Here is a 13,612-nt window from a genome sequence, read left to right on the forward strand (position 1 = left end):
ATCAATGGATAGTTATTAGCAAAAGTAAAACGCTTCGTGTTTATATTAAATGTAAAAATTTAGAATATTGGAAGTATCGATGAAATAAAGAACAATACATATTCGTGTAGCTTACAAAAGCAAGTTAGACTGATTGTGAGTTACATTTATATCGAAACTGGGCCATCGCGGCGTACGGATTAATAGATATGCACCTGGAACATTGATCGAGATATTAATTGAAACTATTGTCCAAATGTGCATATGCATCTGTTTCTGAAGGACCATCTAGAGACATAGGTATTCGTCAATCTTCTGGGACATGCGTTACGTCGTTATTCTACAAGAGCGGAAACTGCATAGTTCATCTCTTCTATACTGTCACAATACCACGCGCACTTCATCCACTTTGTATTATATGCACACGTCTGTGAACGTATGTTCGCTCAAATACATCTGCATTTATATCGCATATGTTCTTGTGCATTGTCATCGTATATTACCCCGTTCTCGAAACAAAGATACTTTTTTTTTTAGTTAGCTATTAAACGACCCGATGAGCGATGTTATGAATGATAAACGTCGCAAAACAGTATGCCGTGTACATAAACAGTTCGGGCAGTTCCGATATATTACAGCTATTCTAAATATAAGAATACACATGACGCGCAAATGGAATATATAGGACTTTTCGCTATCGTAATAATCATCATTCGAGACAGCTAAATAATGCAGTTACATCATATCAATATACTTTCTTCACGTTAGAAAGTTTCGATCAAGATTTTTCGAGTTTTATTTGTAGAAGAAGCAATTTGAAATTACTTACCGTGGAATGTCGCCGATTCGCGGTGGCCGATACTTTCGCGGACTACCCACGTCGCTCCATACGTTGCAAGCTGCAAAATTAAAAAAGTACTTGAGCTAACGCGGTAATGGTTTTTAATGCGTGGCGTTGCTGCGCAAAATTGAACATTGATATGAAAGAATTATAGACCAGTTGAATATTACACACTCAACATTAAACATTGTTAAATCAAAGTTATAAAAATTATGTGATATTTGCGAAAGTCTAAAATAGTTATTTATTCCTTTCTATGTAGCACCGTGAAAACTTTTCCCAAATATTACATTGTTCAGAGTAAGTTATTAAAATAGATTACCTCACAATTTCAAACGAACTATAAAACGGCAATTTTTTTTATGGAATCAATTAGTTTGACTTTATCGAACTGTACAAAAATAGCGAATATTTGTGCGAAAAATGGAATATTCGCGATATAGAGACAATTCGTGACAACTTGCGTGTATCGAAGGAAGCTACTATAGTTTTCTGGCTATCTAGCATCTGGTGAATGTTTCTTGCGGATGCGCGTTTTTTCTCCGTCCATAACCATGAAATTATATGCGGATCAATTCCACGAGATGGGCACATTTCCACGCTTGCCTCCTATAATTCAGCTCCTTTTCCGGGCATCGAGCATAATTGTGTTTCATGTTATATATCGCTTTCTCATTTCCATACAAATCGCGATAGTTTTTAATAAGTGAAACGCAAACAATTTTACATGCTCAAATTATTAGAGGAGATTGATTTAAAGGAACTTATTTACTTTATCAGCATTAGATGCAGATTTCATCAGCGATTAATTTCGTGACTGATATCAGATATAAAAAAAAATAATTTTAATTTTTTTTAAATTTGTTTTATTTAACTCAGTTTATCATTCTTAATGTTTCATTACAGAGTTTGTTCCTCGGAAAGCTTGTTGTAATATATGGAACGGGTGAACCAGCGAAATTGAGTTTAATATTGATTGCTGAGTTTATCGCATCGTACGTTCAGTTTATGGCTTTATCTCGATGAGGAAGATCGGTTGTTTGATTGCTGAGTGTACTTTCATGAGTTTACAATTCCGCTTGAGAAATAATATTTCTGCAGAACATATCGTATACATGTAGCATTCTAATTTTTTTCCTCAATATTTATCTTTAAATTAAAAAAGAAATTATTATCATGAAAAAGTTGTACGTGTATCCCGTATATGCGATCGATAAAATTTACTCCAAAATAAAAATTTGGAAGTTTTTATATATTTTTTTTTTTTTAGTGCGCATTAGTGACAGATTTTATTTTTATATTCATATAGTATTGTTTATCAAATATAAATATAAAAAATTTATAGAAATTGACCAATATTTCCAACCGCTCGTGAAGTAAACAATCTCGTGAGCTTTTTAAGAGCAAATAGGTAGGCGTAATATTGAAAGAATCGTTGAAGAAAGCAAGTACGGTAAGTTTAATCGAAGCTCTAAGAATACCGCCCTGTAACGGATATTAAAGGTTCACCCTGTTACACGAGCGACATTTGCTAATTATAAAGTTCCGCTTTTACAAAGTCACGAAGTGATATCGATTATGCAGGCATAATCGAGTATGCAACCGAACGATTTAATCTTTGCAATACCGCAATTCTCTCGCAAACACTATAGAAATACGCGTTATATTAAAATATTTAAATTCTTTTTCTATTTCCGAAATTTTTATTACTTTTAAAGTACAATACGTGCATTTTTTAAAATTATCGTTAAAAAGTTTTTTATGTTCACTGTTTATATCCGATACGCACGTGTGCGTTACGATTAAAAAATACTGCGTCGCTAAATTTATAGTTTAATATACACGAGAGAGAACGTATATATTCGTTAAACATTTAATTAAAATATAATTTGTGAACCATACGACGTATATGTTTGCGATGACCAATGATTAATGAGTGTATGTTGACGTTGAATTTACTATAAATAGCCTTTACATTACTTTATATAAATTATGTATATTGCGTATGATTTTAATTACAGTAATTCCTGATGTATTGCAAACACAAGCGATTAAAATGCGCGTGTGGCACGTGCGCTTGATATTTGCAAACTTGCGTTTTTCGCAAATAAGGCAATTTTTCGAAATTGCCCTACGGCGCACGTTAAACGATCATTAATCTTTTATTTTTTGATAACTCTTTACGCTAATTTTTACACCATTATTTTACTAATAACTCCAATTTTACATGAATATTAAACACACTGCACTGTTCTTCGAGACGCAAACAAGCTTTAAAAAAAAATGGCAATTTAATTTTTTATTACATAAAAATGGAAAAATAAAATGGAAGATAGGAAGTATTTTGCAATTATCGAAATTCATTAGTCGAGCTGCATCCAATGTTGACAACGCAAAAGTAATGCAGAATTGACACTTAAATTTTATCACCACGATAAATCTACTATTGATTACGGAAATTTTTTTTTTTTTATTGGAATAGCGATGCGACAGCTGACAAGTCAGTTTGCGGACTGCCAGCAATTTCATATTCAGTAATTTTTTTTCTCGCGCCGCAGCTTGTGTTTTTTCTAAACTCACTTATATTATATGAATGCAATTAGAGATCTTATCCCTTTCTCTCGACAATCTATATGAATTCATCAAAATGTATCACATTATATATTAATTACAATACTTGTACACGAATCCGAAAAAAAATCAAGATATACTTTTTTAGCGGAACATTTAATTACAGTTCGTTGTTCCGCCATCTATTTCTACACAATTTAAATTTTTTAAAATTTAAATTAAATTTGCAGACCAATAATAATATTAAAAAATGCTTTTTATTATTTGTTGTAAGTTAAAAATTACATCCGAGTATTTGTTCGAAAATATTATTATTGTATTTTGCAATGTATATATAACTACACAATTACATATTTTTTATGTATAAAATTACAGGATAAGAATAATCGTGTCTCTAGAAATTTGGTGAGGTCTTGATAACTGCATCATTTCACAAACATTTTAATTTCTTTGACTGCCCTGTTGGGAGTCATAAAATTTCGTGGTCGAGAGATAATTAATTGCTAGTCGGTAGAACTCTCTTTCTCTCTTTCTCTCTCTCTCTCTCTCTCTCTTTTTCTCTTTCTCTTTCTTTCTCCGTCACTGTTTCTGTTTTTCTCCCTCTCTCATGTAATTTTGTTTTATTGATACGTGAGCGTACTTGCTAGCAAAATTTTCCGCAATCATTTAATTAGTGAAATTATGATAATTATCTTATTGTTGGCTAAATAAAGTTGGATTTTTAATCACTCAAATAACATAATAAACATAGGAACAATGTACAAACGGAGAGATAATATTTTTAAAATATTTTTGTGATAATCTGTTTTACAAATCATATTATAACAGATTTTGCAATTCATTATTTTGCACTGGAATTATTTTTATTGTTTATTATGAAACGTATATCGCTTATTGCGTAAATAAGTGAAAAAATCATGAAACTTTGCAAATTGTAAAACTTTATAATTCTTTTTTTATTACTTTGTTTCAATTTTTTTTAAATATTTTTTGATGTTATTTTGTTTAGGGAGTATATATTTTGTTTTAGGGAGTGTATATTTTGTTTTAGGAAATATATGTATATACCGATGGCTGCTTTATTTCATCGAATAAGGTGTACATTTACAATACTTGTTTTCAATATAGTTTGCCGCACTACATGTTGCGAGACTTCGTTACTGCGTACATTGATTAATAATTAGGCGATAATTAATTGCTAACATGCATGAAAATAAAAGCTTGACGGTTCTCATCTTGTATGGGCATATGGGATAATTAATGGTAAAAGAGAGATAACACAGGATTATTTCTGAATTATCGAACTGAAATAATTAAGTTCTTTATAAAATTGGAAATTTATCAAATGTATTTTTATTTTCATTTCTCTCTTTTTATTTTAATATTCTTAAACGTAATGCATTTTTACAATTTTTTAGAAGTAATAAATAAGTAAGTTTGAAATTGAAATATTATATAAATTGATTTCACAATAATTTAATATTTATATAATAATTCTTCGCAATATTTTATTTCTTAATATTTTTTTTATGAAATGCTTTGAAACAGCGTTAATTTGATAAATGTACATGTTAAACAAAATATGTAAATTGTAATTTCATGATGGCTTTACGTTAAATAAGTGATATTATTTTTTGGCACAATTATGCGTTACATCGCCATAGTAGAGAAAGAATTCTTATTTTTTAATTTTTTTCTTATAAAACATTGAAACAGCATTAATTTGATAAATGTACATGTTAAATAAAAGATGTAAATTGTAGTTCCGCTGATTTATGTTTATGTAAAATAAGTGATACTATTTTTTGGTACACTGTGCGTTATATCGCCGTTGTAGAAAGGATTCTTAAAACGCAGTCATAAATCACATTAAGAACATAAAAATATTTAATGCTCAATTGTAGGACTTTTTAATGCTATTGTTACTGTTATCTAGATGTTAAGCCCAAGCACGGAAGCTTTTGTTTCCTACCAGCTTTTATTTAAGTTATATGGCGAATAAATTCTTTTATTCTCTTTTTTTTTCTAGAGGTCTAATATTTTCTAGTCTTTCTTACACTGCGTTAATTAATTATAACGTCTTAAGAAAAAACATATGAAGAAAATGTGTTGACATTTCTGTTTGGTTGGAAGAAGCAAAAAAACCAGAACTCGATATTTCGTCTTTGGAATAAGCTTCGTTTTATTGATTACACGCTTCGAACTGTACACTTCGTCAGCCATCAGACAACTGAACTTACCGCAGAGAAAGCGGAAGAAGAAGGAGGATGAAGAATACTGGAGTCAAGCGAGCTTATAATAAATAGCGTAAAATTCAAATATTCCAACAAAATGATTGTACACGCGTATTATAGACAAACGAAAATGTATGTATATGTAATTGTAATTGTACGAATTTATTTCTGAATTTAGAAATTCAAAATATTTTATTCTCAAACTTTATTTTATTGATATTTTTTCAAGCTTATATTTTATTAATATTATTAATAATAATAATGTTAATAATAGCTATGGAATAATAATAATGCAAGTTTTGAATATTTTATCTTTAAAGAAATGGTAACTTTATTTACATAAAAGCGAAATCCGTATGATTATTGTGATTTGAAGAACAAATTACTTCATGCGGAAGATTCTGGAAAGCGTCTGGGATTTTCTCGAGGGGGGTATCGGGCGGCGGAAGCAGTTAGGCGAGGAAATCTGGATGAGAATGCAAATACGAGAGGGAACAGTGCAAGAGTGTGTGCGCATCTCGACGTGTTCAATTATCCGACAGACGATTCGTAGGCGCATGAGTAAGTCAATTGTTAAATCGTCAAGAGACCGGTGACCGCGCATCCGTATTATATATCTTGGCCATATCCTCCTTTCTGGTTATAATCAATTCTCGCTAACTCCTTGGCGTGCCGCGGCAAAACTATTCCGGTGACACCTGATATTGATCGGGATAGCCGCGGAAATGAAGCGTCATCGTCGCCACTATAATCGTCGAGTCTTGACAAGAATTGCACTTTGCTTATTCATTCTAACTATTGAAAATTCTAATTATCATTTTTAAAAATAAATATAAAACATTTTTTAGCAATATACCAGTATATATAGGATGCACATAATTAAAACGATTATTTTTATAATTTATTTTTGCTTTCGAGTGACTAACATTTATTAAGACTTTGAAAGTGTAATTCAAGACAAGTGTATTGTTTAGTAAAAACAATTAAATGTCTAAAAAATCAGAAGAAGCGTAGTCATAAAGTAAGATAGATTTTAAATGGACGAATCGTGGCAAAATTGAGATTTCAACCGCGAGAAATGATTTTTCACGAAAATACGAGGAGCAGAGAAGTGACGAATACCTGGAAGACGATGTTAATCGACTTAGATCCGCTTTTTCGTTCGACGTTTGGTGTGAAGTTGAGCCGTGAGAGGATCGATAAAGGTCGGAGCAGAAAGAGCAATCGGGATGAAAGCGAATGGTTGCGGCAAGTGATGCCGCATTGGAACGGTGATGAAATAAAGACAAAGCGAGCGCCAGGCTGCGAAAGGGTCGACAAATTGGCGTGCTATTTGCGTCATGTTTATGCACCTACTTACAATCTATACTGGGAAATAATTTACGCCGTTTAGCACGTTACACGAAAAAGTTAATTAACCGTAAAATTTTCAATCCGATTAGTTTGTGGGCTTGGCTTTTAATGGGAATTGAAATGTAAATACTGCGACGCGGATGTACTAAAGTAACGTTCCAGAAAGTATTCTTCAGAGTAATAATTTTTGAACCCGTCGAAGTAATTTTCTTTCAAATTTATTGTGAGAAACAGTTCTACATTTTCTTGATGTAAAAAGTCCTATTTATATATATTACGAAATAATTATCTAGAATGATTGATGACGCTCATCTGACAAGAAGAAAATTTTTTATTATATGCAACATTGCTAATCTGAATGATATCGTGCGTGTCACATTTCTGTGTCTTTCCGTTTGCGAAAAAGAAAGATCTTTAGGAAAAAGCGTAATATAAGAGGATGACGTTGTCGAGAAATAACGATGGAGGAACCGAGGAAGAGGTTAAACGAAAGGGGGAGTGTGTTTGCCGTTTATATTATAGACGTTTCGCGGGATTGCTTTTTGCGCGACATTGCAATTGCATTGCTCTCAAAGTCTTTCTAAGTGTAATGAGACCTTGAGACTTTGTCAGAGAAGAAAAGTAGAAGAGCACAAGCGAAATACGGACGGCAAATTACCGCGTTTTAACTTTTAACTATAGAAGCGCAAATGCAAAAACGAACGTACGTAGATAATAAAATTCGAGGAAACACGAGTATTTATCCTGATGCCAATCATTACTTATTATATCTTTAATACTGTCTTTTTAATGTAATTTAAAAGTTAATTTAGCATTAAATTTGTCTCATTTTTTATTAATAATTTCTAGTTTAATTTAAAAGATAGAATGTTAAATTATCAGATACAGACTTTAGAAGCGAGATAATTTTTTCGTTATTTTTTTTAACTTTGGGAAAATCTTTATTCTGACAACAGAAATTCTGTTGTAATTTCTAGTGAAATAACTATGTGAAATTACCTGAATGTTGTTGTCACAAGCTATGACTCCGAGAATAGAGAGAGTATAACTTGTTGACATTTGAGTGTTTGTCGTGTTGAGAAACATTTATTTTTTATGTCAAAAGCCGGGTTTGTTTAATGTTTGTGATTACGTTGACTCGGTACGTCGAAAGAACGTGTAGGTGGACGTGTAGCTGGTTTCATAAAAATGCGTTCCATATATTGCAAACTGTTAGTGTCCGGAAATTGGAAAAAAGCTGATGGCTTTTTCTCTGACGCACAATTCATATAACATATTGACTGCAATTATTTTTAATCTTTTTCAAAGTCATCGAGAATTTGTCTGTTATTTACACAGTATAACTCATATATAACACCAAACTAGTGCGAACTGACTTATTAATTCCTTGAGTGGCATTGACGCATAATGCACACATCGTTTTATTTTTCTCCAGTTAGCGAGATTGTCACGAAAATTGCAACTTATTAAAGGTTATTTGGGGAATTCGCGGAATGCGAATTTGGGATCAGAATTACAAAATTCAAAATGGTTGATTCAATATGGCGGCCCAAAATTTCGAAAACTTTTATAAATTAGCGGATTTCTTTGAAACTTGGTACTAGGAGATTTTATAAGTTTTTTAGGTTGCTGAATACGAATTTGCTGTCAAAATTTCAAAATGGCGGATTTAGTCCAAGAGGTCTTGAAATCTCACTTACAATTTGAGTGATCAACCCCTCGGTCAAGTCAGTCTGTCAAATCTGTCGATCAAGTTCAAAAGAGATCAGTTAGTTTATAAGAAATTGGATTAGCCAATTTGAATTTTCAAACTTTGACCCCAGATTCGTATTTAGTGACCCAAAAAACTCATTAATATCAAATTTCATGAATATCGGACAGAATTTTTATGTTGCCATTTTTGGTCTGTTTGGTGCTTATTTATCTACCACTCAAAGGGTTAATCACTAGAAATTTAAGAAAGGGAGAAAAAACTATAAATAAGGATCACACTTATTTTTATCAAATAAAGAGAATCTTAAAAATGTTTAAACAACGAAAGCGCTATTTTTGTGACGTAATAGTCAAATCTCTCTGATAACTTCGACAGCTTTTTAATGAAATTCCTTCTGAGTAATGCGCAAGAAAAAGGGCGAACTAAATTGCACTTCGATCTCGGCTTACCGCGTACCTGCGGTAAGATTAAACATTTCTGTACAAGGACCGCCGAAGTTTTATAAGTAGAACTTGGAAATAAAACTATTAAATTGTATGCTCTAGATGCTCTCAGACGAAGTATTACACAGTGAATGTTTTATCAGCACAACAGAGTTACGAACTAGCTCTCCGAAAGCCAGCTACTTTCAGAAAAACGTTATCAAACTTAGAGCAGAAAAATGTATCTTTTTTTTTTTTTTTTAAGCAAAACGATCTACATACGTCTCGCATTACAATATCAGAAATATAAATTATGTTGAACATACAAAAGCTAGTTGGCACAAAAGTGCAATGCATACAAATATTTTAATTTATTTTATCAAAAAATTACATTTATATTTATATTAAAATTACATTATATTATTTTCTATTAGATTTTGTATACCTATACTCGATCCAAAGAAAAATTCTTGACTGGCGGCAAAAATTGTTTGAAACAATAGAAAAATTAGTGAAAATTAACTTAATTACTTAAAAGTATTTTATAGGTATTATACATAAACATAAGATAACTATGTAACTACATTATTGTATATCGCTAATAACATTTGCGTGCAGCTGCTAATTAGTGCATTGAATGCGTATGAAAATAATCGTTCATTGCAACATATTGTTCAAGCAAAATCGTTCTAGCACAGAAAAAAATGGCAATATCGAATCATTAATGATATTATTGAATTCGTCGTTGTATTTAAAATGGTGGGAAAAGAGAGAAAAGAGAGAATGATAGAAAACGAAGAAGAGTAAAAGAGAGAGCTAGGAGGAGGGGGAGGGAGAAAAGAGAGAAGTATAGTTCGTTTGCAATCGACAGCGAGACTATTAATCAGTGCAAACTTGATTAATTAAGAGTCGTGATATGCCGATCTTCGCCCTATTCTCCCCTTCTCTCTCTTTCGTGAGCGAGGAATTTTGGGATTTAATTTAATCTGATTTACTTTCGTTAATCATATATTGCTTCGCGGCAATGTAATTGAAACGTTACTTGGGATATTCTCCAGGTAATTCCAGTATGTGCAACGCAAAATTATATATCAACAATGGCTTTTGGATAAGCGCGATATTCTCTGGGAAATTAAAGCTTATATTATTAAATTTATAACTATAATGACGTGTCGCTTTGAATTCGCGAAAAGTAAAATAAGATATAATTTTTTAACAAAATTTACAAAATAAAAGAATATTATGTTTATTGATATTTTAATCATATTTGTTACAACGCGAAAACTTATAAGAGAAACAATGGAAAACTTATTTCCTATAAGGTAAATTGAAACGTAAAAAAATTTTGAATGAGAATTTTCTTCCTTTAACAGATCTTCCTTTAACAGTCGCGAAATCTTTTCCGGATCGTCGAGAACGATCCTCAAACATCACAAGGAGCATTTTTGCAGCTTTTCTGCAGAGAAAAGTTAGATTGCTAACGCGCGCGCGCGCAAAGAGGTTTCCGACATTCTGGGCTGCGTTCGGAAACGTCACCCGAGTGCACACAAGTATACTCCCTTCTCTTTCTATCTTAGCGAGTTAAAAGGAGAAGGGAGTATACCCGTGTGTACCCGGGTGACGTTTCCGAACGCAGCCCGTCAGGGTCACTGACGATGTCAACGAAGAAACTTATCGTGGAACATATTTTTTGAAGCAATTCGGCAAATTTGCATGCTGATTTTTTAGTTGGTTATTATTTAGTTTTTTGTTGCATTTTTGAGTTTTTGCGATATTTTTATATTTGTTTATATTAGCGAAATTAGACAAAGATTTAAAGCGACTATTTCTGCATTTTATATTTTCTTTATATTAATTGTGCTTTATAATTGATTATATGAATTAGAATATGAAACTTTAAGAAGTAAATGAATTTGAATATAAAATATTATCTGACACTTTTTATCTCTTCAACTTAAAATAATTGATGAAATAATTTTAATACTCAAATCATAGATATGAAATGTCGCGATATTCTGCGGTTCGCAAACATTATTGTCAGCATTATCAAGAAAGTATCAATGTAATATCTATGACGCATGTACGATAATCTGAACGCCTGATTAAAATTAATATTAGCTGAGGTTTGTAAAAATTATATGCTCTAACGCGACTTGCACTTTAGATAACCGGTAGAAAAATTACTATTTGCGACGGCTGTTGTCGAAGCAACGTTGCATAAAAAGGAAATAACACACTTTATCAAGACAGCAACAAGGAAATATAAAACGGAATGAAAAACTAATTAAAAAAAAAAACAATCATTTTTATATGTGCAAGAATTGCAGCCAGTGTGAAATAAAAGTAGTACTGCTTCGCTACAATAATGTAATTTTTTGCTTTCTGTACAGGGAAGCTTCTTAAAAACCTTCTCTTTTCCTTCCGTGTTATATCTTGCTTTATATAAATATTTCTAGAATAACTTTAAGTAAGTTATTGCATTTTAACATTTTAATGTGGATTCTAATATTGAAAGCTGCATAAGAAATCGTTGACGTTTTTACAATATTATAGAATTTTATTTCTACGTTTTACTGGCAGTAAAATGTACTGGCAATTTAGATTTTTTCCAAATAATTTTTGCGCCACGAACATTTGTAGTTTACCACCATTTTACAGTCGTAGTAAATTACGTCTCGTTTAAATGCTTTATCCGTTTTACTACGGGTGAATATTTTCTCAGCGAAGCGCGTCAACTGCTTCGCTGTACTACATCGAATGCTATATTCTTCGCCGTCTAGCGATTAAATTAATTATTTCGAGGTACGAACTGTGAATTTCACTTATATATATATCTATTGTAGTTTGCAAGTTGTAGATTGCAACGTTTGTTGAAAAATTATATGATGCTAAGAAAACATTTGGAGAGATAACCTTTTGCGAAGGCCTCATACATATTTTATGTAAAAATTTAGTGTGTGTATATTATATATATATATATATATATATATAATACATATTATACATGGTTACCCGGGCTTCGCCCCGGAGGACACGCCCTGAAAGACATATTTAATGAGACACGCAAATAGATGATAGCGTATATTTACATTTAACGCCAATAGATTTCCGCATCACCCTTGAGGTACTATTATAAATGCGTTTTTTTTTTAGTGGTTTCCCCAGTAGGCCTATTCCACTGTAAAGAAATCTGTGCTTTCTTCCCGTATTTAATTACTTTAAATACATGTCTCTCACAGACATGGTATCTCTTACAGACATGGTGTCTCTTACAGATATGGTGTTTCTTACAGACATGGTGTCTTTTACTCTCTCACCTTTTTTAAAATTAGGTCATTTTTTCCATAAAAATTAGCAAAATTATATAAACCTCTTTCACACATGTTTTTCTCCTTATTTGTTTTCTCAAACAGGCATGATGTCTTTCACATACATGTTTTTCTCTCTCATGCGAACATTATATTTTTTATCATAATTTTTTTTTAAAAATGCTCCAAAAATATCTACAACCTTTTTTTTCTATTTTAGAACTTCTTTGTATACCACATTAGTGGTTCTCCCCTCAGGCGCTAGTATCACAAGACTGTTTGGTGAGCTCACTCTCGAACATGCCACATAGAACTGCCCATGTGAGAAACAGTCTTCACTTAAATCAATTCCTGCTACTTTTAACGACTGCCCCTGGGACTTGTTGATAGTCATCGCAAAACAAACTTTGATAGGAAACTGCAACCTCTTAAACTCAAAAAGATACTCTGACGATATTAGTGGTATGCGTGGTATAAATACCGTCTCTCCCCGTGCACATCCGGTGAATATTGTGGCCTCGATAACATTTCTATGTAGAGCCTTCACTTGAAGCCTTGTGCCATTGCAAAGTTTTGGCGGATTCAAATTTCTCAACAACATCACTGGTGCCCCCACTTTAAGAAAAAGCTTATGGGCTGGTAAGCCAGGAGGGTTCATTGTGTTAAGAAACTCTACTGGGTAGTTGACCGCGTCATCCGTATCTACCACCGAGTCCACAGATCTGTAATTCATTTCTCCTTCCTCGAATGATTTAAGAAGAATGTTATTAATGACACCAGCTTTATCATTCCTAGGGGTCAGAATGGCACGCTCGCACAGCCAATCCATAGATTTTTCTTTGATATCCGCAATATCAGGGTATATCTTATTAATAAGACTCTCTAGGCTTTTTACTACTAAACCTAGATTTGCAGGAATAATCACTTTTCCTTCCGTCTCAGGATACTCTCCATCTCCAATTTTTAATAGTAGTTTTGAAAATTGCCCTGCAAAAACATCACCTTTCAAGTGTACCCTCATGTTTTTCCTGATAGAGATTTTCCTGATAAGGGACCACAAATGTGATTTCTTTACACACGCCTTAACTTCGTCTGCTCGAGTTCCCCTTGGCACTACTGGCAAAGTCTGTCTGAAATCTCCAGCAAGCAGCACGGTCACTCCCCCCATTACTCCATCGTTACCCCTAATA

The 13,612-nt window shown here is 32.5% G+C and overlaps 1 protein-coding gene across 3 annotated transcripts in view; it reads right to left on the reverse strand.

Moving 5' to 3' along the window:
* Window positions 1-13,612, reverse strand: part of LOC143897209 (calcium/calmodulin-dependent protein kinase kinase 1) — a 71,994-nt gene that overhangs the window by 44,316 nt on the left and 14,066 nt on the right. For all 3 annotated transcript variants that reach the window (XM_077405661.1, XM_077405660.1, XM_077405659.1), the window contains exon 3: window positions 809-878. In XM_077405661.1, coding sequence (XP_077261787.1) covers window positions 809-878 — 70 coding nt within the window. The remainder of the gene's footprint in view (window positions 1-808; window positions 879-13,612) is intronic.

Source organism: Temnothorax americanus, unplaced genomic scaffold (genome assembly GCF_048541705.1).
Source record: "Temnothorax americanus isolate GAGA-0224 unplaced genomic scaffold, ASM4854170v1 Scaffold2, whole genome shotgun sequence".
NCBI lineage: Eukaryota > Metazoa > Arthropoda > Insecta > Hymenoptera > Formicidae > Temnothorax > Temnothorax americanus.